Source organism: Lentinus tigrinus (genome assembly GCF_003813185.1).
Source record: "Lentinus tigrinus ALCF2SS1-7 unplaced genomic scaffold L226scaffold_10, whole genome shotgun sequence".
Lineage (NCBI taxonomy): Eukaryota > Fungi > Basidiomycota > Agaricomycetes > Polyporales > Polyporaceae > Lentinus > Lentinus tigrinus.
Genome location: NW_027137919.1, coordinates 604,810 through 624,563, shown reverse-complemented (window position 1 = coordinate 624,563; position 19,754 = coordinate 604,810). Strand labels below are relative to the sequence as shown.

The following is a 19,754-nucleotide window of genomic DNA, read 5'->3' as shown; positions in this document are numbered from 1 at the left end:
AAATTATTATTCGTACTCCGCTGAATTGGATTTTAACCAAAATACATCGGGGATGAAATCGCCTCCCGATGTTTAATCGAGACTTGCCAATTTCCAAACCCTGACGGTCACGTCCTCTGTGCAACCACCATCCTCCGTCACTCACTTTCGTCCTAAGGTAACCCCTACTACGCTCATCCGCATTTTGTAAGCTCACTAAGGATTAAGCCGTCTATGCCGTTCCAACAAGACAACGCTTGGCCCGCTGGATTACTCACCATTTTCGACCACGCACGCGCCAAGCACACGACGTTCGACAAGCGCTACTATGGCCCCTACGACAAACTCTTAAACTACTGTTTTGGGGACGCTTTCAAGTTCTACATTGCTCCGCAGAACCCTCCCAGGGACGACAGCCGCAATGCTGTCGACTTCATCGTCTTCCTGGTCGTATTCGATGTCGCGAATGATCGACCTGTCCTTTTCGCCGAAGTCAAGGACGACAGTTGGGCTCAGAAAGCAGAACTACGCTATCGCGCAGACAAGCAGATGCGCGATCATTACGCTCTGATGCTCGATGAATGCCGCCTCCCCCGCCTCTGGGGCCTCAGCCTGTTGGGTACATCCATGCGTGTCTATTGCGGCGATACGACGTCATTCGATGTGACACCCCCCGCCATTCCGCGCCCCGAGCCATCGACGCGCGTTCTCTTGCCAAGCTTCCTCGCAGGAGAGTGGGAGTTGGATATCTTGTCGGATGAGGGTTTCGCCAAGGTGAAGGAACTTGTTACGGACATTCTGACCCATACGTGAGATGGACGTTGATTAGTAATTACTTATCCTGTGGTGCTCCGGAGATACTAAACTTCACCCTTCCTTCAGCAACCCCTCCCCTTGGACAATAGGGGAAAGGCCCATCTCATGGCACGTAACGGAAAACTGGAGCCTGCGCAAGCACAGAACTCAGAGCACTAGTGACCCGGCACTGACATGTAGCGTGCGCCCTTCGTGGCGGGGTAGAGATGCGATCCTCGCACCCTGCCGCACTGCCCGGTGACCATGTACATCGGGATGCCTTCTTCGTCTCCGACCCCAGGTTATTAGCGACTGTGGATAGGATATGGTTTGTGGTCAGTCCGATTGTCCACGCAGCTGTGAGTAGCTGGAGGGAGAGCTTACACCATGCGATGATGACGCCGATGGTCCGGTACGTCCCGCTGACGATGCAGAACGTGGCAAAGTAACGGACGTGGTTGTTGCTCGGGACAGTGAGCAGCAGTCTAGAGGGGCGTACACCGTTCAATGGGATGCCGGAGCAGGATCCTATAGTGGACACGACTGAACTCGCAGACCAGGTACGCTGCTCTCCATGTTTGTTCAGTGTAACGATCGCTCACCTTATATCTGAGGACTGCAGGCTCCTGGGTTTCGCTACACATTGTAGTACTATACCACACCTCTCATGCTTACGCAAATGTTCGAATTTCCGTGTAGCGTTTGCTCGGTCTCCCGCGTCCGCCTCGAGGCTCGGCATCAGTATGACAAGGTTCGTCCCCTCACTCGCGCCGCAAATACTCACTGCGACTGGGGCATGCTCTTCCCACAGCCGCCTTCTCACCGCGGTTGGTGCGTCGCCAGTCAGGTCATCCGGTCAACTGACCGCTGCAAGCTTCCGAGTCTATGTATGCGTTGTATAAGAGCCTGGGTGACCTGTCGGTCAGACCCACGCTCTCGCATCGGCAATGTCAGAGGACGAGAAGCAAACAATCTCCGTCGATGAATATTTGCCACGGCAGGACTCGGCCGCTGACGTTGATGACGCATGTGCTGGTCCAGGTTCTTCTGCAGCGGCCGATGAGAGACAACTGGTCAAGAAACTGGACATGCGAATCATGCCCCTGATCTGCTTGCTATACCTTTTCGCATGTACGCCTACCCACATTCCGCAGGTTTCATACTGAGTTGACTTCGATGCTCTTAGACCTCGATCGAATCAATCTCGGCAACGCTCGCCTGCAAGGACTGCCTCAGGACGTCCTTGGTGGGGACCCGACTGGCGTCCTCTACGACTGGGTCAACTCGGCGTTCTACTTTTCCTATGTGCGTCTCCTACTTGAAATTCTACCGGTTAACCTACAGTTCTGACATTGAACTCAACATGCAGATCTTGTGCCCCGTTCCCGCCATCATATTGTCGAAGCTATGTCCGCCTCGCCTTTGGTTCGGGTGTGCCGCCGTCGTCTGGGGACTTTGCTCAATGCTCATGGTATGCCGTCACATCTGAGCATACTCCGCACGCATACTGAGTCTGACCAGGCCACTGCTTTCAACTTTCCTGGTCTTCTCGTCGCTCGCGTCGCGTTGGGCGTATTCGAGGCAGCGCTCAGCCCGGGGGTACCATTCTACATGTGTGAGTCTCCCATCATCCCGAAGTTACTCGCCTTCTTATTAGCGTCGACAGCGCTCTTCTACACAAGACAAGAGATCGGGTTGCGGCTGGCGACATACGGCGGCTTCGCGGCCGTGGCCGGCGCGTTCGGAGGCTTGCTCGCGTTCGGCATCCAGCATGCCCACACGGCGATCGCGACATGGAGGGTGTTGTTCATTATAGAGGGCGCTCCGTCCGTTTTGCTTGGCTTCACTGCTATCTTCTTGCTCCCCGATCGTCCGGAAGAGACGAGGTTCCTTTACGAGGAGGAACGAAAGCTCGCGTTGGAGCGCATGAACAGAGGTACTAAGGCGGACACGGGTCGGGTTCTGAATAAGAGTGAGGTTGCTTCCTTTGATAGGAGATGATCACGAACGACTCACTCGAGGACACACAGAGCACATCATATTGGCTTTCAAGGACTGGAGGGTGCGTGGCGACAATGATGGTCGTCCTTTCATTCTAATCCCTGCTTCCAGATCTATGCTGCCGGAGTTATATACATCGCCTCCAACTGCGCGTTCGGCTCGATATCCGCCTTTCTACCTACTATCATCACCACTTTCGGGTTCAGTACGTCTCTCGATATACTTGTCCTACGGAGTGACTGACGTCAAAATCCCGCAGCAAACGCCATAGCGCAGCTCTTGACCATCCCGCCCTACGCCGTCGCAGCTACGATTTTGGGCATCACTTCGTACATGACGGATAGACTGCAGAGCCGCGGTCCGTTCGTGGCTGCGGGAAGTCTCATCGGCGCCATAGGCTACGTGTACGTGTCGTACAGCGTGAAAAGCAGTCTTAGTTGTCAAACTGACGGTTCGATGCAGGTTGCTGTTGACCGTGACGAGCAACCACGCACGGTACTTCGCCACGTTCTGGATCACGAGTGGGACCTACACGGTGAACAACACCATAATTGCATGGTGTAAGCGTCATCTTTCACAGGTCGCGACCCTCACAGATGGTTGATTTTGTCACTCGTATGCCAGTTGCTCACAACCTCGGTTCCGAAACGAAGAGGGCTGCGGGAATACCGCTTTACATGGTCATTGGCCAATGCGGTGCAGTCCTCGGATCGCATCTGTACCCCTTGACCGAAGGGCCGCGATACATGTACGTTCCTTTGCTTTGCCCGTATTTCTCGGGCGGTGTGGATCTAACGCAGAACTATAGAGTTGGGTTCTCTGTGAACTTAGCTCTGTATGCGCTAGCCACAGCTGTCGCGCTTGTGCTCACTGTGAGTGGACTATGCTCCGGTCCAGCAACACGCTGATCGTTATATTAGGTATCCTACCGACTGGAGAACAGAAGGAGAGACAAGAAACATGGGAAGGTGGATGTGGACGCCCTAGTGGACACTACGGAATATGCAGACAAGGTGAGCAGCGATCGGAAGGTCTGTAATCGGGTCGGTTGACTTGATTTCCCTGACAGGCAGCTGACTTCCGCTACACACCATGAGATGGATGGGGAACGAGCGAGGTACCGGGAAACAGGATTTTGTCCACTGCAACTCCAATCGCGCGACTAATTGAAACCAGCTGCGTTGGCCGACGGTGTGCGTCTGCTTCCAGGGAGGATAGTGATGTCCATAGTGTAGATGCTCGGCGTTCTGATAAACCCCCCATCTACCGGATGTTTCACCGACTTCCGAGGGAACCATTCCTTCAGCTCCACCCGCACCCGCTCCCCTTCCGGCCCGGGCCGCAATACGAACTCCTCCTCCGTCGATCCTGCGGACGTCTGCCAACCCTCAGCCTTCAACACCAGCATCCGTCGCCATTGAAGTACCTCACGTGGCTGCACTGCCTTGCTGCAAGTAGGACTCTGAGTAGTCGATGAAACCGTGACGTCCATCGTAAGGGAGTGTTGGACCCTGGAATACTCATCCATATTCCAGCTTTTCATGTGCAAGGAGTACGTCCTACTGCCTCCATTGACCAGATCTAACCTCTGAGTGTCGTACTCCTTGAGGACTATCATGTAGGGAAGCGGAAGGTTGGGAGGCCTAGGCAACACAGGAGTAAGTCCGGCTTCCCTCAGGCGGGTTACCGTCCACGGGGAGAGGTGAATAACCCACATGGCTTGGGGATGGGATCTGTCGTAGATACTGGCGGGGAGTGACATGTGCACATGCGTGTGCGAGGCTCTGCCGGTCTGGGAGACCGATAGTGTGCCTCGAGGGTGACACAGATGCACGTCTTGATAGCTCATTGTGCGACTGGCCAGCGAAGAAGATGCGTCGTGGATAGAGAACCATCCCAGTGGTATTGCAAGCGCGCGCATTTTACTCTCGGCGGAGAAGTCGGGTTTGAATGTAAGCCTCCTAATCACATAGTGGTGGGGTTCTGGCACTTCGGCAGAAGAGAGCAAAAGGGCTACGACGCGATCCCGACTGGGTTCGCATGCTAAAACACCAAGGATCATCTTATCGGGCCGCGCGCGGGACATCACGTTGTTTGATGGTGGATCGACGAGGGGTAGGCGCATGCGGACACCGAAACTCGTTACAGATGGGTCGGTTGGCCGGTTGGGAGACGCAATACCAAGCTTCTGTTCAAGTAGGTGCTGGGGGATAGCAGAAAGACGACAGCCATCGAATTGCGACGGGCTAGTAGCAAACAGATCACCAGGGGGGACCGCCCTTGAACCGGAGATGGGTAATGGCCATAGCGCGGGTGCATACGAGTCCTCCATGTTGATGCATGTTCCCCAAGCGAAGATGCTCTGGTCGGGGATTCGTCGAAGAATCTCCTCCTGCAGCCGGAGGAACGCATTACGCCCCTCTCCGTATATGGTTGGCATGTAGATCCCGAAGAGACCCATCAGCGAGTATGCCTCGTCCTCGACTCTGGTTGTCTTCCGCGACGCGGCCCATGACATGCGTCGTGCACGCTCACCGAGCTCAGCTCTTTGGCGTGGGACAGTATGGCGGCTTCGATGTTCGTGATCTCCTCGATAACACACGCGAAGCTCCGAGCATGCGCCAGTTCTGCGACAGGAAGACGACCTCGGAGGGCGCGATGAGCTCCTGGAGCGTCCAGTCGCGCCTGAACCACTCGCTCCGTCGGAAAGCGGAGTCCGGAGCATACGGGTCTTCCGTCGCACCCACGTCGTGCAGGAAGACGAAGCAAACTTCTGCGCGGGAGTACCACTCGAACATCGAATTGATGGCCTCAGAGAGCTCCGCGCTGCTTGTCTTGTCGATGCAGCAGGCGTCGATCCAGACGTAGCGGCATCCATGACTTCGAGCAATTTCGCAGAAGCTTCTGAGCTTTGCAGAGAAACGCTCATCTTGCAAGAGCGGATTATACTCTGGCGCATAGGCGTCGTGGATGTCGCGGGAGGGGAAGGAGCGCGTCGGCACAATCGAGGTTTGCCCGTGGGTGCTTGCATAGATGCGTTGGAGGTCCTGTATGCATATAAGGAAGGCCGACGCAGTTGAGACGATGCAGAAAGAACGTAGAGTGATAGACACACTCGCCTGAAAATTTTGCTCCCCCTTCCGGTCCCAGACATACGACAATATTGCGTAGTTCTCCTGCTCCGGGTTGTGGCACCAATGGAGCTCGAAAGTGTGCGTGTCGATTAACCACATCTCGAGAGGAAGAACGCTGGGTCAGATTGAATAGATAGAGGGGGGGGGGGTTCTTGGGGTTGGTCGGACACAAAGGCCCGCTGTAGGGGTCAGGCGACCTCGTGCATAGTAGAAGCATGCCGCACGATACATCAAACCTTATGCTCAATGAAGTCTTGCTCGAGTCGAGTCAAACGGAATCAAACACGGGTGCTCTCAACCCCTTTACCTTCTTCATGCGCTTTCGCTGAGTGCACTTGACCTTCAATTGCTTCTTTTAACTGTAACCGGTAAGTCACTCTACCGAAGGAGGTTTCAAGTGGCCCTTACAAGTTCAGGCCAGTGGGAGCATATTTCCGGCTGACTGCGCTCTGAAACATCTTTCAGCAGTCATCTCGGAAGTCTTGCGCATATGCAAGGAGACTCGGCACTGTAATGTATGAACAGTTCATTCTCTAGCTCGCGTGAGAAACTGTATACGCAGTCGTGGTTAGATATACACAGACAGGCTCACCTTTGTATCAACTGTATAGAAACTACATGGGACTACCCAATTCATGGAGGGGTCACTCGGGGGCCTATTGCCTCTTAGGACCGTGTAGATCTGCTAGGAATTCCCTCGGTGAGCGGGCTTGCTGCCCCTGTGCAATCTTGTTTTACTCGATACGAAACTTGGGTCTTCGATTTTATGTTGATATCACATTTGTGTGGTCCATGCTGCGAGTTCGTGACCGTGCAGGAATGCCAGCGGACCGCCGCAGTGAGGGGAGGAGGAGAAGGTGCAGCTGATCGTGAATGCCGAACCGGCAGCGGGGGCACAGCTTCCCCGGGGTCCCGCAGCGCTTGTGACCGCTTGACCCAGATACATATCATTTCTCGCGAACGTCCATCTCACTTTTCCACATCTGCACATCCCGAGCATGCTTTGCCGGCAGAAAAATCTTAGCCGCGGCCTCTCGATGGTCAACTGACCTAAGAACGCCCATGAACGGACGGATGGGGTTGAGCGGCGTGACGCACTGATAGACTCGCAATATATAGCTGCGTTCTCCACGGCATTGACACTCTGGCGGCCCCGCCAAACTCCCTCTCATCTTCCCTGTCGACCGACGAGAACGCGCCATGTCCGTTGAAGAGAAGCAACACGCATCCATCGAGGAGAAGGTCAGCAGCGTCGACGTCGACGATCGCGCGGCGGTTGTGCCCGCACACACGCCGGAGGAAGAGCGGCGGTTGGTGCGGAAGTTGGACATGCGCATTATGCCTATGGCGTGCATCATGTACCTCTTTGCTTGTGAGTGCACTCTATGTGCATCGAAGGAAAGGCCACCGACCTCTCGCAGATCTGGACAGAACGAACCTGGGTAATGCGCGCTTACAAGGCTTGCCTCGAGACATCCTCCACGGCGACCCTACTGGAGTCCTCTTCGACTGGGTGAACTCGGCATTCTTCTTCTCATACGTGTGTATTACACCTGTCGTTGCACTCTGTCCCCTCTGACGCTTTCACAGATTCTGTGTCAAATCCCCGCTACGGTCATCTCAAAGCTCTTCCCTCCAAGAACATGGCTGGGTTGCGCAGCCATCGGTTGGGGTATCTGTTCTGTATTGATGGTACGTTATTCCTCCTTCTATTTATTCTCAAGGGCCTCTCGCAGGGGCGCTCGGGCTTGCCTGTAGGCTGTAGGCTGCAGTGCGATGGTTCGTCAGGGCGGGCCGGACAGGGGCGCCCATGCACTACAGATAACTTAGCGGCCACAATATGTGGCCAGCGTTGAGCGACAAGTCAGAGCGGTGGCGCGAGGCAAAGCGTTGGGCGGGACGCAGGGCAGGACGTCGGGAGAGGCGAGGGCGTACGGTTGCACTCTCCGGCCCACGGACCGGTGGTGTGGACTCTCCGCGGCTCCCCGTGGTTCTGACTCTCTGGTGCTGGAAAAGGCTCCGGAGTTGCTATCAGTTGCTTCGTTACGAATTGCTAGCCTCGGACCGAGTTTGATCGGTCGCACTCGGAAGCTCCGAGGTGGAGTGTTATAGCGGCGATTCAGAGGCTCAGGGCGGATAGAACGTGTCTCGGTGTCGACCCCGAAGGTGCCACGCAATCAAGCAGGTGGCAGGCAAGCTACGGCGACATGATCGTGATTGTCATGACTGAAGAAAGGTTCTGGTTACGTTACGGAGGGTCTAAGCCTTTCACCGGATATGACATCCTTTTCTTGTCGGTCAAGCGGTTTTCCGCAGTCTCTCGTGACCTCGTTGCCAGTTCACAGACTGGCTTCATCTCAAGGACATCACGACCCGTTGCCGAACTCGCAGCAGTTACTGACATGCGTACGGACAGTCTACGGCATTCAACTTTGCGGGATTGTTCGTCGCTCGTGTAGGACTCGGCGTATTCGAAGCATGTTTTGGCCCCGGGATCCCGCTCTACATGTGTACGTCCCCTTTCCCCATCTCCTACGCATATCCCGACTCACGCCACTCTCTTCTTCTCCAGCCTTCTTCTACACGAAAGAAGAAATGGGCATGCGCATGGCCTACTGGTTCGGCTTTGCCGCCGTCGCAGGTGCATTCGGGGGCCTCATCGCGTTCGGCGTGCAGCACGTCCACGCCGCAGTGGCCAACTGGAAGCTGCTGTTCATCATCGAGGGTCTTCCGACGATCCTGATCGGGCTGCTCTCGCTGGTGGTCTTGCCGAACCGCCCGGAGGAGACGACGATATTCACCGAGAAGGAGCGGGAGATTGCGCTGGACCGTGCTAACCGCGGGATCAAGGCGGATACGGGACGGGTCATCAAGAGGGGTTGGTTATCTCGCTTGTTTTGCTTCGCAGAGTCATCCTAACGAGTTTTTTGCCAGAACATGTCATCGACGCGTTCAAGGACTGGAGGGTACGTCGTTTTGCGTGTTTCGCGAAGTGGAAGAGCGTAGCTGACGTGATCCCAGATATACGCGGCTGGAGTCATGTACTTCGGAGCCAACTGCGCGCTCGCCTCTATCTCGGCCTTCCTGCCAACGATCATCAAGACGTTCGGATACAGTGAGACCACCCCTTCAAGTCTGCGGAAGAGTCACAGGCTTACCTCCTCGTTTGCAGCCGACGCCCTCGCACAGCTGCTCACCGTGCCGCCATACGCGGTTGCCGCTGTCTTCCTATGCTTGAATTCCTACGTTTCCGACCGGCTGCAGAGTCGCGGTCCGTTCGTCGCCTACGTCAGCGCGGTGGCCGCAATCGGCTATGTGTACGTCCCAGTGTTAGTCCCGGCCTTTGACATGCGCTAACGGCGATGTTGCTCTAGACTGCTGCTCTCTGTCCCGAGCAACAACCACGTCCGCTACTTTGCCACCTTCTGCATCGTCAGCGGGACATACACGACCATTGGCGTCATCATCGCATGGTGTAGGTACTCTATCTTGCCACTCGCAGCTGCGTGGACAGTCGGACTGACCCGTGCACAGTCGCTCATAACCTGGGGTCAGAGACGAAGAAGGCGACAGGCATCCCGATGTATATGGCCATCGGGCAGTGCGGCAGCGTTCTCGGCTCGCATCTCTACCCCACCACGGAGGGCCCGCGCTACATGTCAGTCCCGTGCCCGCTCTAGTGCTCCGAGTCCTCGCTCATGCCCCTGGTGTTCCACAGCAAAGGGTTCGCCGTCACCTGCGCGCTCCAGTTCCTCGCAGCGCTCGCGGCAATCGTCCTCACGGTCTCGTACCGCATCGAGAACAGGCGGAGAGACAGGAAGTACGGGAAGCCTGTCCCGAACGCGACTGTCGACACGACCGAGCTTGCGGACAAGGTATGCGTGCGTGCACCTGCACGAAGCGTGCCTGTGCTGATGCCTGTTGCTTGTGCAGGCTCCAGATTTCCGTTACGTGCCATGAGATCGGCTTATCCCCCAAGATTAGTTGAAAGGGATGATGTTGAGGACACTTGGGAAATGGGTCGAGTAACCTACCTGGTGGCAATAGCAACCAGAATCGATGGAGGATGCTAGACTAAGCAGTGTGCACGAGCACCGTGTCCCGACAGGGCTTTCGATACTAGGACTTGGCGGACGGCGAGTATCACTCTTGAAGTATGTACTAGTACAGGAAGAAACCGACGACATGCGAGCAATTGCGGGTAGGACAAAAGAAGAGGCCGAGGCTACGAGTCCTGCGAGGACGTGCAGTCGTCGATTTTTTCTTTCAACCTACAGACCTCCGGAAGTGTTCGGGCGAGGGTCGCATCCCAGATAGATGCAGAAAGCTGGTGTAGGCAGCGTGCAAGAGCAACACGTCCCGGCTGGGCAGCACCGGCTCTAGATCAAGACCGCCTGTGTGATCGACGAAGGTGACATGATCCCCATCGCGCCGCATCTTCGAGTCGCCGGATACCTCAGGGGCAACGGTGCACGTGGTGTCGACCACCCTGTATTGGTTTGCAGTCTGCGGCCGATGGGAGCGGTGGGAACGGCATGTGTTGGTGATGAGGACAAGGGACCCCGGGTCCAGTACTAGCGCTCACCTCGGTCGGTACCAACGTCCAGAGGTTGTCGCAGAAGGCCTGTTTGGAGCGGACATCCAGCAGCAGACAGTTACTGGGGCTGTCCGCCTTGATAGAAGTCACATCGACACCCAGGTAGTGTATAAAGAAGTCGAGAGTCCAATCGAGGAGCAAAGGATCCTAGAGAATAGGGTTGTGAGTGCACCGAAATGAATAGGCAGCATGGTCGACGGAGCAGCATACTAGTGATGGATATTCCGTACATTTGGGAGAACGGGATCACATATGGGCACGACTTGGAGATGGTACCTTAGACCCGCGGTGGTGCGCGGCGCGTCGTAATCGACCTTTCCGCTCTTGATGGAAGTGTATCCGTCTCGGCCCATGACCTGGGCGATCGCTTCAGTGAATCAGCGATAATGAGACGGACGTTGAACCCTACCTGTACCTTCGTTTGCTCTGAGATGATTGCGCCCCGCCGACCCGTCAATAGTGGGGGGAATACTGTTTCTGAGGTGAGAACGACCCTTCCGTCCCTCGAGGCGCAACTTATGCTCACCACTGCCCCATACACGAGCCAGCCAGATATCACAAACAAGAGCAGACAAAGTGAGTGTCTGCTCAGGATCGAATGATTCTAGCTCGCTTGGGTCGACCCCCCAGTTCATTGCGCATGCAGAGATGATGCATGCGGAGAGGTATCTGCGACCGCCCCTGAGCCCGAGGTTGTCGGCAATCTCGTACATGGCCTCGAAAGCGCGCTTCGCCGAGAACTGTTCCCACGTGGGCTTGCAGGCATCGCGCATCCAACGCGGTTTGTTATACATTTGAAGGGACGGATGGTCGAGGACTTGCAGACGTTCCCGTGCGCGGACCTCGAGGTCGGTGTCGGAAAGACTATTGTCGCCAAGTAGAGCGTGTACGTGTGGTTTGAAGCACCGATAGTAGTCAATAAAGTAGTTGACTTGTGCAAGTGACAACATCTTGGCGTAGCGACTGGGTAGGTTGTTGACAAGTTGATGAGAGCGCGAGAACAGAGGAGTTATATACTGTTATCGCTCCGGATCCGGGGTCATTGCCATTGGTCGATTGCCGTTCCCCTGGACAGCCCTGGATTCCGGACTCGCCCTCAATTAGATCATCTGCTGCATCCGCCCGTACATCCGGCATCCGCAGTACAGTATGCACAACCTTCGTCACTCTTGCCTTATTCTTGCGCCGCCGCCGTTGGTCAATATTACATAATGCTTGATGAATTGGTCTCCTGTTCTGAGCATGCCTACCAAACTATTCAGGCCTCAGGTCCGGAGCGCCAACTACCTCAGCCTCGTCGCCACAAGCCAGTTGGCCTGCAGCTGCTCTCCTCGCGGCGATCGGTGTGTGTCGAACAAGAATATTCCCGGCAAAGCAATCTCTATATAGACTGCACATAAGTACCTGAGTATCGGCTCTCGACAACCAACGGAAATGCCGCCGACCTCATCTCCCAGACTGTTCACTCGAAGATGTCGGTAGCGTAGCGACCCTGGATGGCGCGCTCGAACGCAGCCGCAGCTTCCTCGGCCGTGAAGCCCTTCGCCTCCTTGATAAGTTCCGTGAGCACTTTCTTGACGCCCTGAGCGACCTTGCCAGAGCCGCAAGTGAAGAACTACATGCAAACATGCAATGTCAGTCACCCACCCAAATTAGGAACCATGTCCCGAATCCGGATCGGACATACCTTCGCCTTCTGATGATCATACGCATCCCGGACCTCCTCGCGGTCGTGCCATATACGACTGGAAAACATCCGAAGTCAGCCGGCCCACACCAAGAACGACGCACTTATACCAACTCACTCTTGCACATACTTGCACCCCAGCGAGTCAGCAGAGCTCCTCGAGAACGCAGGACGCACATCGACAATGCCCAGCTCCTGCCACTCCTTCAAATCCGAGTCGCTATAGATGAAGTCCTCCTGCGGCGACCTGCACCCGAAGAACAGCAGCGACTTCGCGACCTCCCTCCCCGCCTTCTTCTGCATCGCGCGCTCCTGCAGGAACCCGCGCATCGGCGACAGGCCCGAGCCCGCGGCGAACATGACCATCGGGACCGTCGGATCCTCCGGGGGGTGGAACACCGCCGAGGAGGCTCGGACTGCAAGCTGCACGACGTCTCCCGGGTGCAGCCCGGCGAGGAAGGTCGACGCGACCCCGAGGAACTTGAAGGCCTCGCCCTTGCCCGAGAGCGCGGGTGCCTCGACGACGCTGACGGTGAGCGAGGGGCGCTGGGCATCGTACAGAGGGGAGGATGAGATGGAGTACTGCCGCACGCGCATGGCGGGAAGCATCTCGAGGTAGGTGCCGAAGGGCAGCTGGATGTCCGGGTGCGCCTCGAGGAGGTCGAGGATGCTGATGCGCTTCCTAAGGACCTTCTCGGCGTAGGCGGCTTGGAGATCTGCTAGGGTGGCCTTTGTCGCGTCGGAGGACTCGACAGAGGAGAGGATGCGCAGATCGCGGGTGGTCGCAGGCTGAGACAGCTCGACGTAACCTGAGAGGAGGGCGAAGATGCTGATAGGCTTGTCGACGGGGAGCGATGTGGGGCCAGACGAGGACAGGACAATCTGAAGGAGCGAATCAATGATGGATCATATGCACGATGATTGTAGCGTGAGTTCGTAGAGTGACCAACACACCTGCTGCTCTGGAGACAGCTGGAAATGGGCTGTCACCCTGTGTACGTCCCTCAGTGGATTAGTTGGGAGACTAAGCCGTTCGTCAGAAAAGAAAATCCGGAGGTCCATAAGTAGACCTACATAGCAAGATAGTCCCCAGCACGGTAAGTCATGTGCTCTGGAAGCTCGAACACTGTATCCAATCGTCAGTTATACATATCCACTCATGCGTCTGCAAGCGATACTCACCTATATGCCTCTTGGCGGGCGCGTTGGGTGACGTCAAGAGACGGTTCTCCACGACCTTGCCGAGGTCCGCATCGCCTTGACGGAGCACAGAAGCCCTAGAAGTGCCAGCATCCACTGTCTTCATGGAGATACCGCTAACCACGGGTGTTCTGTCCTCGGAAACCTCGATATTGTACTCCTGTAGAACGGGAAATGAACCCACACGATTAACTCCATGGGACCCCAGAAGCGAATAACGAAACTGTGTACCGTGACCAGGGCTTTCCAGAGATCCGCCTCCCACGTGTCGAACGCCTCGAAGAACTCTGCAGCCTGCGCATCGCCGACGCCGCGCTCTAGTAGCCGCTTGGCTCCCCGCTCTGCGAAGGTCTCGTCGATCGCCTTGGGTATACGCTGGAAGGTGCGCACCCAGTCGCGATTGCCGCATCCGAACACGGCGTACTTGACGTCGGCGAACTCGTGGCCCTTGAGCGTCTGGATCCAGTCAAAGAAGTGCGCGGCGTTGTCGGCGGGTTCGCCTGGTGCGACCGTGAGCACGGGTGAGGGGAATGCTATACTGAAGTCGGAGTTGGACGTACCTTCGAACGAAGCAGTCACGATGACGAGCGGGCCGTCTGTGGGCACATGCGACGCGATAGAGTCAAGGGTACCCAGCGTCGCCTTGAAGCCTGGTTCGGAGTACATGTCAGTTGTCTTCTACGAGCGTCATACTCTAGGCGGGGAACGCACCATGGGATGGGGCATCGCTCGCGATGCGCTGAGCGAAAGTCTGCGACGTGCCCGTGTTGGAACCATACGCAACGTACAGCTTGTGCTTCGGCTCGGCCTTCGTCTCAGGTTCCGTCTGCTCTTCAGCGGGCTTGGACACCTTCGGCAGGCCGATCAGCGTCGACGTGGGCGCAACTGCAATCGGCGACGTAGAGCGGTTGCGGGGGATCGCGTGCACGTAGAACTCTTTCGGCTTCACGGTGAGGGTCTGCTTGAGCTCGAGCGAGTATCCGGGGTCGTGCATGGTCATGTCGAGCTTCTGGAGGATACATGCTAGCGCGATATGTGCCTCCTGCCAGGCAAAGGGACGACCCTGTTTGGGGAAGATATTAGTTACTTGCGCTCCAGAGGACGGGAAGGGCGACTCACGATGCAGGCACGCATGCCGTAGCCAAAGGGCTGCCACGCGTTTTGCTAACAGACTAGGTAAGCCGCTGAACGTACCAATGCGATAATAAGGAATCCACTTACGGGGAGCTTCTCGAAGTTCTCACCATACACTCTCTCAGGCTTGAACTCGCGTGCCTGCATTTCAAGGCGAAGGTTCATGTGTATGCCCAAACGAGGAGCAACGTGGTGTACGTACGTCCTCGCCCCAAATCTTTGGATCTGTCTGGCACTTGGACGCCACAATACCGATCCTGGCGCCCTTGGGGACGGCGTATTTGCCCCCGCAGAGCGTCGTGTCCTCCACAGACTCGACCACGCGGATCGTTGCGGGCGGCGTGAGACGCAGCGACTCGCGGAAGCATGCTGTTGCCCCATTGAGAGGTACTCGGAGACGGGAATAGTGAGAGAACGCACCAGAGATGTACTTGAGCTTCCCGATGTGTTCGAGGCGGATCGGCTCATCCCCGAGGACCTCGTCAACTTCTTCGCGCGCTTTGCGCATCGCCTCGGGGTTCTTGCAGAGGTAGTACAGGGTAAATGTCAGCATGCCTAGAGAGGTCAGGTGAGGCGCAAGCCAACTATGCAGAGTGCGCGAATTATACCTGATGTTGTTTCATGACCTTTGAAGGGATTCTCTCAGCAGTCATCTTCAGTGAAACGATCGCTGTCACTCACCAGCAACGAGGAAAGTGATAAGCTAACGGCAGCTCGCATCAGCGCAATATTCGTACGGTCCGACGACGTAAACTCACGTTGTGCCGAATGTTCTCGTCCGACAGCTTCTTCCCCGTCTTCTTATCCACGCCGTTCAACATGATGTTCAGCAGGTCCTCCTTGTCGATCGGGTTGTCTTTGCGATCTTGGATCACTGCGCAGTTACCAGTATCATCAACATTAACGCTTCTCTGGTGCACAGCACGTGAAAGACACGTACGTTGGTCAACGAGCTCGTTCATGACCTTCAGGTCTTCTTGATACTTGGCGTTAGACCCCCACATGAGCGTGTTCGCGATCGGAGGGCGGTTGGAGCGGTAGCCGCTCTCGACGAGGAAGTCCGCCATGGCCGTGACGAACGGATGCGGTGTTTCCTATACGAGGATAAGGGATCAGCGACCCGACTCGGTCTCCCTAAGTCACTGAAGGCCCGAGGACTGGGAGACATACCTTATAAAAGTTGTTCAAGCTATCATCCGTCATGTGAGCCCTCGGTAGACAGAGTCGGATACGAAGGAGCACTGGAGAAGGGGCCTACCGGAAGTTCATAGCGCACAGCGTAATGGTATCAAACGCCAGCCGCGTAAAGTCCTCCACGACGTCAATGACATGGCGCGGGCCGAACCTGTTATCAAGTGATTAGATAGGAGTCCACGACTTCAGTTCAGCAGCGAGCCCCGGGCCTGCATGCGGCTCGGGCTCGGAAGGCTCAGATCTAGCCACTCAGTACTCAGTACTCACCGCTCCCACTTTGTGACCATCTGGGACGCGATGTCGACCATGTCGTCGAACATGTCGCGCACCTTCGCGGTGCTGAACGCCGGCATGAGCAGGCGGTCTGATAGGCTACAGTGAGCACACTGTCGTCTGACGCAAGCCCGAACTCGACTGGGAGGACGTACGCGCGATGCCCCAATTCTCTTCATGATTGTGTGCCTGCAAATAGCAAACAGTTTTGCCTCGTCAGCTAAACGCACAACAACAACCCAACACCAGCACGCGCAAGGCACAAGGACGTCGGGACTCGGGCGTACCGTGAAGAGGCCGTCGCCAGTGCCATTCCGCACTTCGACCAGCGCGGCCGTGACGGCCTTGGTGAAGCGCTTCTCGTTCGAGAGCTCGTTCTGGAGCTCGTACGAGTTCGCCAAGTACGTCGTCCTGCCTACAGCAGTAAATATTAGTAACAAGGACCAACGTTAGGCAAATCGCAAGTCGCAAATCGCAAAATCGATCAGCATCAAAATCAGCCGTCAGAACACAAACGCGCATCCGGCGATTGGACATTGGACGAACGTGAAACAGAAGGTATGTAAGTACTTACTGACGAGATTCAGCTTGTAGATCTCCCCGTACTGGTCCGCGAGCAGCTCAAACGACCGCTGCGGGACCTCCTTCTCGAGCGCGGTGAGGTTGCCCAGGAAGGGCAGCGCAGGCGGGGAGGGGATGGGCGTCGTCATCGTCGTCGTCGGTCGTCAAGCTACTAGTGGTGGTGGTGCCCCCGGTCTGCAGTGGTCGGTGTGGGTAACTTGGAAGTGGGAGCGTGACCCTCGAGTCGGAGTCGGTTCGGGTATAAGTAGAGTCTTTCGAAACTGAATCGGTGATAGCGTTACGTCGTCGAAGCCGCGAAGCAGGAAAAGCAGGGAACCAGGGAATCGAAGTCAGAACACACAATCAATGTCGGTATCTCCGCGGTACGGACCGGTAGGGGTGATGCAGGACGTGCACGGTGCAGCCCCCGGGGCGCACTTACAGTACTTATATGTTATGGCCTCGCAGCCCTCCGGACGCTCGCCTCCGCTCACGCATCCATCAAACCGATCTGGGATCTGCACGCAAGTTAGCTTGGTACACGTTGCATGCGTCCGACATGGCGAATGGGCGTCCGGCCACTGTGCGCTACGCCGAGCAATCATTGAATCAATGTCACGGTTCACGGTCCACCGTACAGCGCCGATCCATGCTGTAAGAAGGCTGATGGATCCCCGTCGAGGCTTGTAAGCTGATGTCGGCGGAGGAGCAGCGGGCTCGCGAACAACGTTCCCCGGGAGGCGTCGCAGCGCGTACACGCACCCGGCGCCGCGTACGCACTATCCAAGATCGAGTAAACAGACGGAGCGAAACATTCCGGAACGGAGGTTACTCACATCCGCTCGGTGCACTCCTCCCACCGACCTTCGTTTCCACGGCAATGATGGCACCGAGCACCAAGCCCAGGCCCGCAACTCGGGTACTGAGTCGAGCACATATGTAACCGGGGGAAAAACCGCTCTTACAACACCAGTCGCAAGGCCATGCATAGGGTGAGGGTGATTACGATGGGTATACAAGTTATCTAGGATAACGGAACTCTAAACGATAGTGAGGGGCAGGCACTGTGCCGGGCAGCGGCCCTCGGATCAGTTTTCTGCGGGCTTCCTCGACACGACGAGGTACATCGGCGTGAAAAGCTGTGCAACCAATCCACACATCAGCATTGCGGCGTCGCACCGGACACGGCGGCATAAAACACGACGCACCTTCTCGCGACCGCTCGCGACAAGCGCGTCCGCGGCGACCTTCAATGTCTCGCCGACCTCCCAGGTGCCCTTCGGCACAATGCCGAGCTTCTCGATGAACCAGAGACCGTGATGCGTGACGAACTTGCCGCTGCTGCTCATCCGCCACACGGTGAAGACGTCCCAGAGCGTCTGTGCTTTCCGGATGTCGCCCTCGAGAGGGTAGTACCAGGGGATGGGGTCGGGGCGGTCTGCGAGGTCCTCCTCGTGCTCGATCTGGAAGCCAACCTTGACAATCGCCTCGCGCGCCTTGGCAATTGGCCGCATCTCAGGGATACCGTTGCCAAGCTCGATCCCGTGCGCGACCTCCTTGTGCGAGGGAATCGAGGGGTCCCACTTGTCCGTCATGCACCACTCATACACACCGAACTTCCCCCCCGTCACCGTCAGTTAAGCTCGACGTGAGGACAGAAATGGCCGCCACTCACCACTCCTCCAGGCTTGAGGACCTTCATGATCTCACCATACACACCCTCCCATGATGGTGCGTGGACGGTGGCCTCAATCGCGTAGACGGCATCAAACGAGTTCTCGCCGAACTGTTCAGACAGCTTCATGAAGTCGCCGACGGTGTAGGTGATCTGCTCCGAGAGGCCAGCCTTCGCTGTGAGCTTGCGGGCGCGGCCGACCTGGAAGTCGTTGTTGTTCAGGCCGACGATCTGGACGTCGGCGAACTGCGCGATCTCGCGCGCAGGGCCACCAATGCCGCAACCGACATCGAGCACGCGCATACCGGGCTTGAGGTTCATCTTGAACGCGAGGTAGTGCTCATGCCGCGCGAGCGCCTGGTAGAAGCCCTCGCCCTTGTAGTAGCGGGAGAAGTGGAAGGACGTGCCCCAGCCGTACTCGTAGAGACCAGTAGCGCCATCGTAGTAACCTGGGTAAGACGGGGTCAGATTGCAGCTCTTCAGGCACAGCAGAGAAGCGAGAAGATTGAGTCGTGGGCACGGTCACGTGAACAATATATTGGCGGAGTACAACGGCGTGCTGGCAGCCGTTGCGACCAGACAGAGCTGGAAATCACCCAGGCCGTTCGCAAGTCTTGCGGAACGCGTGCAGACGTGTGATTTGCGACCTGCGCGCATGCCGTCCAAGGGCCCGCCTTCAGAGAGCTTGTCCCTACTGTCTGCAAGCATAGCGAACGAGGGAATTGGGCATGGAAGAGAACAGGCAACGGGGAATCTTCGCCTGCGCAGTGATAGAGTCGACATTACCGCCGCTCACCACATGAAAAAGGATAAAAGCAGAGCAAGGCACTCACCGTTGATGACATCCGTGTAGTTCGCCAGCCGGTTCTCCGTGTCCTGTCCAGCCTCCTTGCTCAGGTCCTTCTGCCAGAACGCCGCATAGTTCTCAATGCGCCTGCCAACACGCCCGTCGGCGTGCGCAGTTGACTCGGTTGCGACAGGGGCCATTTTTCGTGTCGGGTGCCGTGCGAGGGAGGTCCGGGGGTGACTAAAAGTGCCAGCGGGTCAGCGCATGCTCGTTGTTCTCGCCGTGTCTGAAACCGCGAGCGCGGCGTGGCGTTGCGGCGCCGTTCGCGCGAGACACGAGTACGATTGACACTCACAGTCACCAAGAGAGAGAGGGTGGTGGGAGAAGGAGGGGAAGGGAGGGCGGGAATGCCTAGCGAGAACGCAGTCGGTAAGGAATATATAGGCGCTGCTAATTGAATCGTACGAAACCGTACCATACCGCGCTCCCAGCCAATCAGCGCGCGCCATTCCTCCCCGGCCCGTTTACGTTCTCGTACTTTGCGAACTTGAAGCATTTACGCTCGTGTTTTCGGCCCCTCCCCCGCGATTTTCGTGACAAGCATTGTACTCAACCTCCGTGGTACGACGTGCAGCAGGAACAGGTGAGCGAACGATCAGTCGAGAGCACGAAGGAACGAGGCCCACTAGCACACCGAATGTCAAGGAGGTTACGGATACGCACACACATGCATTGCA

General features: G+C 56.7%; 8 protein-coding genes across 8 annotated transcripts; 3 read left to right on the top strand and 5 right to left on the bottom strand.

The window, feature by feature from the left end:
• The first annotated feature begins 63 nt into the window (after window positions 1-63).
• L226DRAFT_49175 (uncharacterized protein) lies at window positions 64-1,086 on the top strand. Its single transcript, XM_067677368.1, has 2 exons — window positions 64-157; window positions 208-1,086. The coding sequence occupies exon 2, from the start codon at window positions 214-216 to the stop codon at window positions 790-792; it is 579 nt and encodes a 192-aa protein (XP_067536145.1). The 5' UTR covers window positions 64-157; window positions 208-213; the 3' UTR covers window positions 793-1,086.
• Window positions 1,087-1,935: 849 nt separating this feature from the next.
• On the top strand, window positions 1,936-4,045 carry L226DRAFT_534488 (MFS general substrate transporter). Its single transcript, XM_067680685.1, has 12 exons — window positions 1,936-2,079; window positions 2,144-2,245; window positions 2,296-2,389; window positions 2,441-2,746; window positions 2,805-2,836; window positions 2,887-2,980; window positions 3,035-3,179; window positions 3,238-3,335; window positions 3,400-3,523; window positions 3,584-3,647; window positions 3,696-3,788; window positions 3,845-4,045. Exons 1-12 carry the CDS (start codon window positions 1,951-1,953, stop codon window positions 3,869-3,871), a joined length of 1,308 nt encoding a protein of 435 aa, XP_067536144.1. The 5' UTR covers window positions 1,936-1,950; the 3' UTR covers window positions 3,872-4,045.
• A 311-nt stretch (window positions 4,046-4,356) lies between these two features.
• Window positions 4,357-6,008, bottom strand: L226DRAFT_545426 (HET-domain-containing protein; the record flags this gene model as incomplete). The annotated part of the gene is made up of 6 exons (XM_067682344.1): window positions 4,357-4,378; window positions 5,097-5,269; window positions 5,311-5,383; window positions 5,410-5,704; window positions 5,725-5,822; window positions 5,887-6,008. The coding sequence occupies 6 exons, from the start codon at window positions 6,006-6,008 to the stop codon at window positions 4,357-4,359; spliced, it is 783 nt and encodes a 260-aa protein (XP_067536143.1).
• Window positions 6,009-6,876: 868 nt separating this feature from the next.
• Window positions 6,877-10,121, top strand: L226DRAFT_534486 (MFS general substrate transporter). The gene is made up of 12 exons (XM_067680684.1): window positions 6,877-7,281; window positions 7,331-7,449; window positions 7,500-7,601; window positions 8,326-8,419; window positions 8,482-8,787; window positions 8,844-8,875; window positions 8,931-9,024; window positions 9,082-9,226; window positions 9,284-9,384; window positions 9,444-9,567; window positions 9,604-9,784; window positions 9,843-10,121. Exons 1-12 carry the CDS (start codon window positions 7,110-7,112, stop codon window positions 9,867-9,869), a joined length of 1,497 nt encoding a protein of 498 aa, XP_067536142.1. The 5' UTR covers window positions 6,877-7,109; the 3' UTR covers window positions 9,870-10,121.
• Window positions 10,079-11,556, bottom strand: L226DRAFT_48652 (uncharacterized protein). The gene is made up of 5 exons (XM_067677160.1): window positions 11,033-11,556; window positions 10,916-10,977; window positions 10,737-10,862; window positions 10,495-10,653; window positions 10,079-10,415 (listed from the first exon to the last, which is right to left on the bottom strand). The coding sequence occupies exons 1-5, from the start codon at window positions 11,454-11,456 to the stop codon at window positions 10,176-10,178; spliced, it is 1,011 nt and encodes a 336-aa protein (XP_067536141.1). The 5' UTR covers window positions 11,457-11,556; the 3' UTR covers window positions 10,079-10,175.
• Window positions 11,557-11,968: 412 nt separating this feature from the next.
• L226DRAFT_570580 (bifunctional P-450/NADPH-P450 reductase) lies at window positions 11,969-16,704 on the bottom strand (the record flags this gene model as incomplete). Its single annotated transcript, XM_067684451.1, has 23 exons — window positions 11,969-12,121; window positions 12,194-12,251; window positions 12,312-13,075; window positions 13,148-13,217; window positions 13,268-13,319; window positions 13,376-13,553; window positions 13,625-13,893; window positions 13,954-14,043; window positions 14,105-14,456; window positions 14,513-14,557; window positions 14,615-14,668; window positions 14,730-14,896; window positions 14,948-15,082; window positions 15,136-15,153; window positions 15,209-15,230; window positions 15,286-15,401; window positions 15,468-15,621; window positions 15,698-15,716; window positions 15,786-15,872; window positions 15,989-16,085; window positions 16,150-16,183; window positions 16,282-16,409; window positions 16,569-16,704. The coding sequence occupies 23 exons, from the start codon at window positions 16,702-16,704 to the stop codon at window positions 11,969-11,971; spliced, it is 3,198 nt and encodes a 1,065-aa protein (XP_067536140.1).
• A 114-nt stretch (window positions 16,705-16,818) lies between these two features.
• L226DRAFT_49048 (uncharacterized protein) lies at window positions 16,819-17,900 on the bottom strand. Its single transcript, XM_067677318.1, has 3 exons — window positions 17,764-17,900; window positions 17,392-17,694; window positions 16,819-17,334 (listed from the first exon to the last, which is right to left on the bottom strand). Exons 2-3 carry the CDS (start codon window positions 17,542-17,544, stop codon window positions 16,906-16,908), a joined length of 582 nt encoding a protein of 193 aa, XP_067536139.1. The 5' UTR covers window positions 17,545-17,694; window positions 17,764-17,900; the 3' UTR covers window positions 16,819-16,905.
• Window positions 17,498-19,462, bottom strand: L226DRAFT_534482 (delta-sterol C-methyltransferase). The gene is made up of 4 exons (XM_067680683.1): window positions 19,064-19,462; window positions 18,231-18,679; window positions 17,764-18,171; window positions 17,498-17,694 (listed from the first exon to the last, which is right to left on the bottom strand). The coding sequence occupies exons 1-4, from the start codon at window positions 19,215-19,217 to the stop codon at window positions 17,644-17,646; spliced, it is 1,062 nt and encodes a 353-aa protein (XP_067536138.1). The 5' UTR covers window positions 19,218-19,462; the 3' UTR covers window positions 17,498-17,643.
• Between the last annotated feature and the right edge of the window lie 292 nt (window positions 19,463-19,754).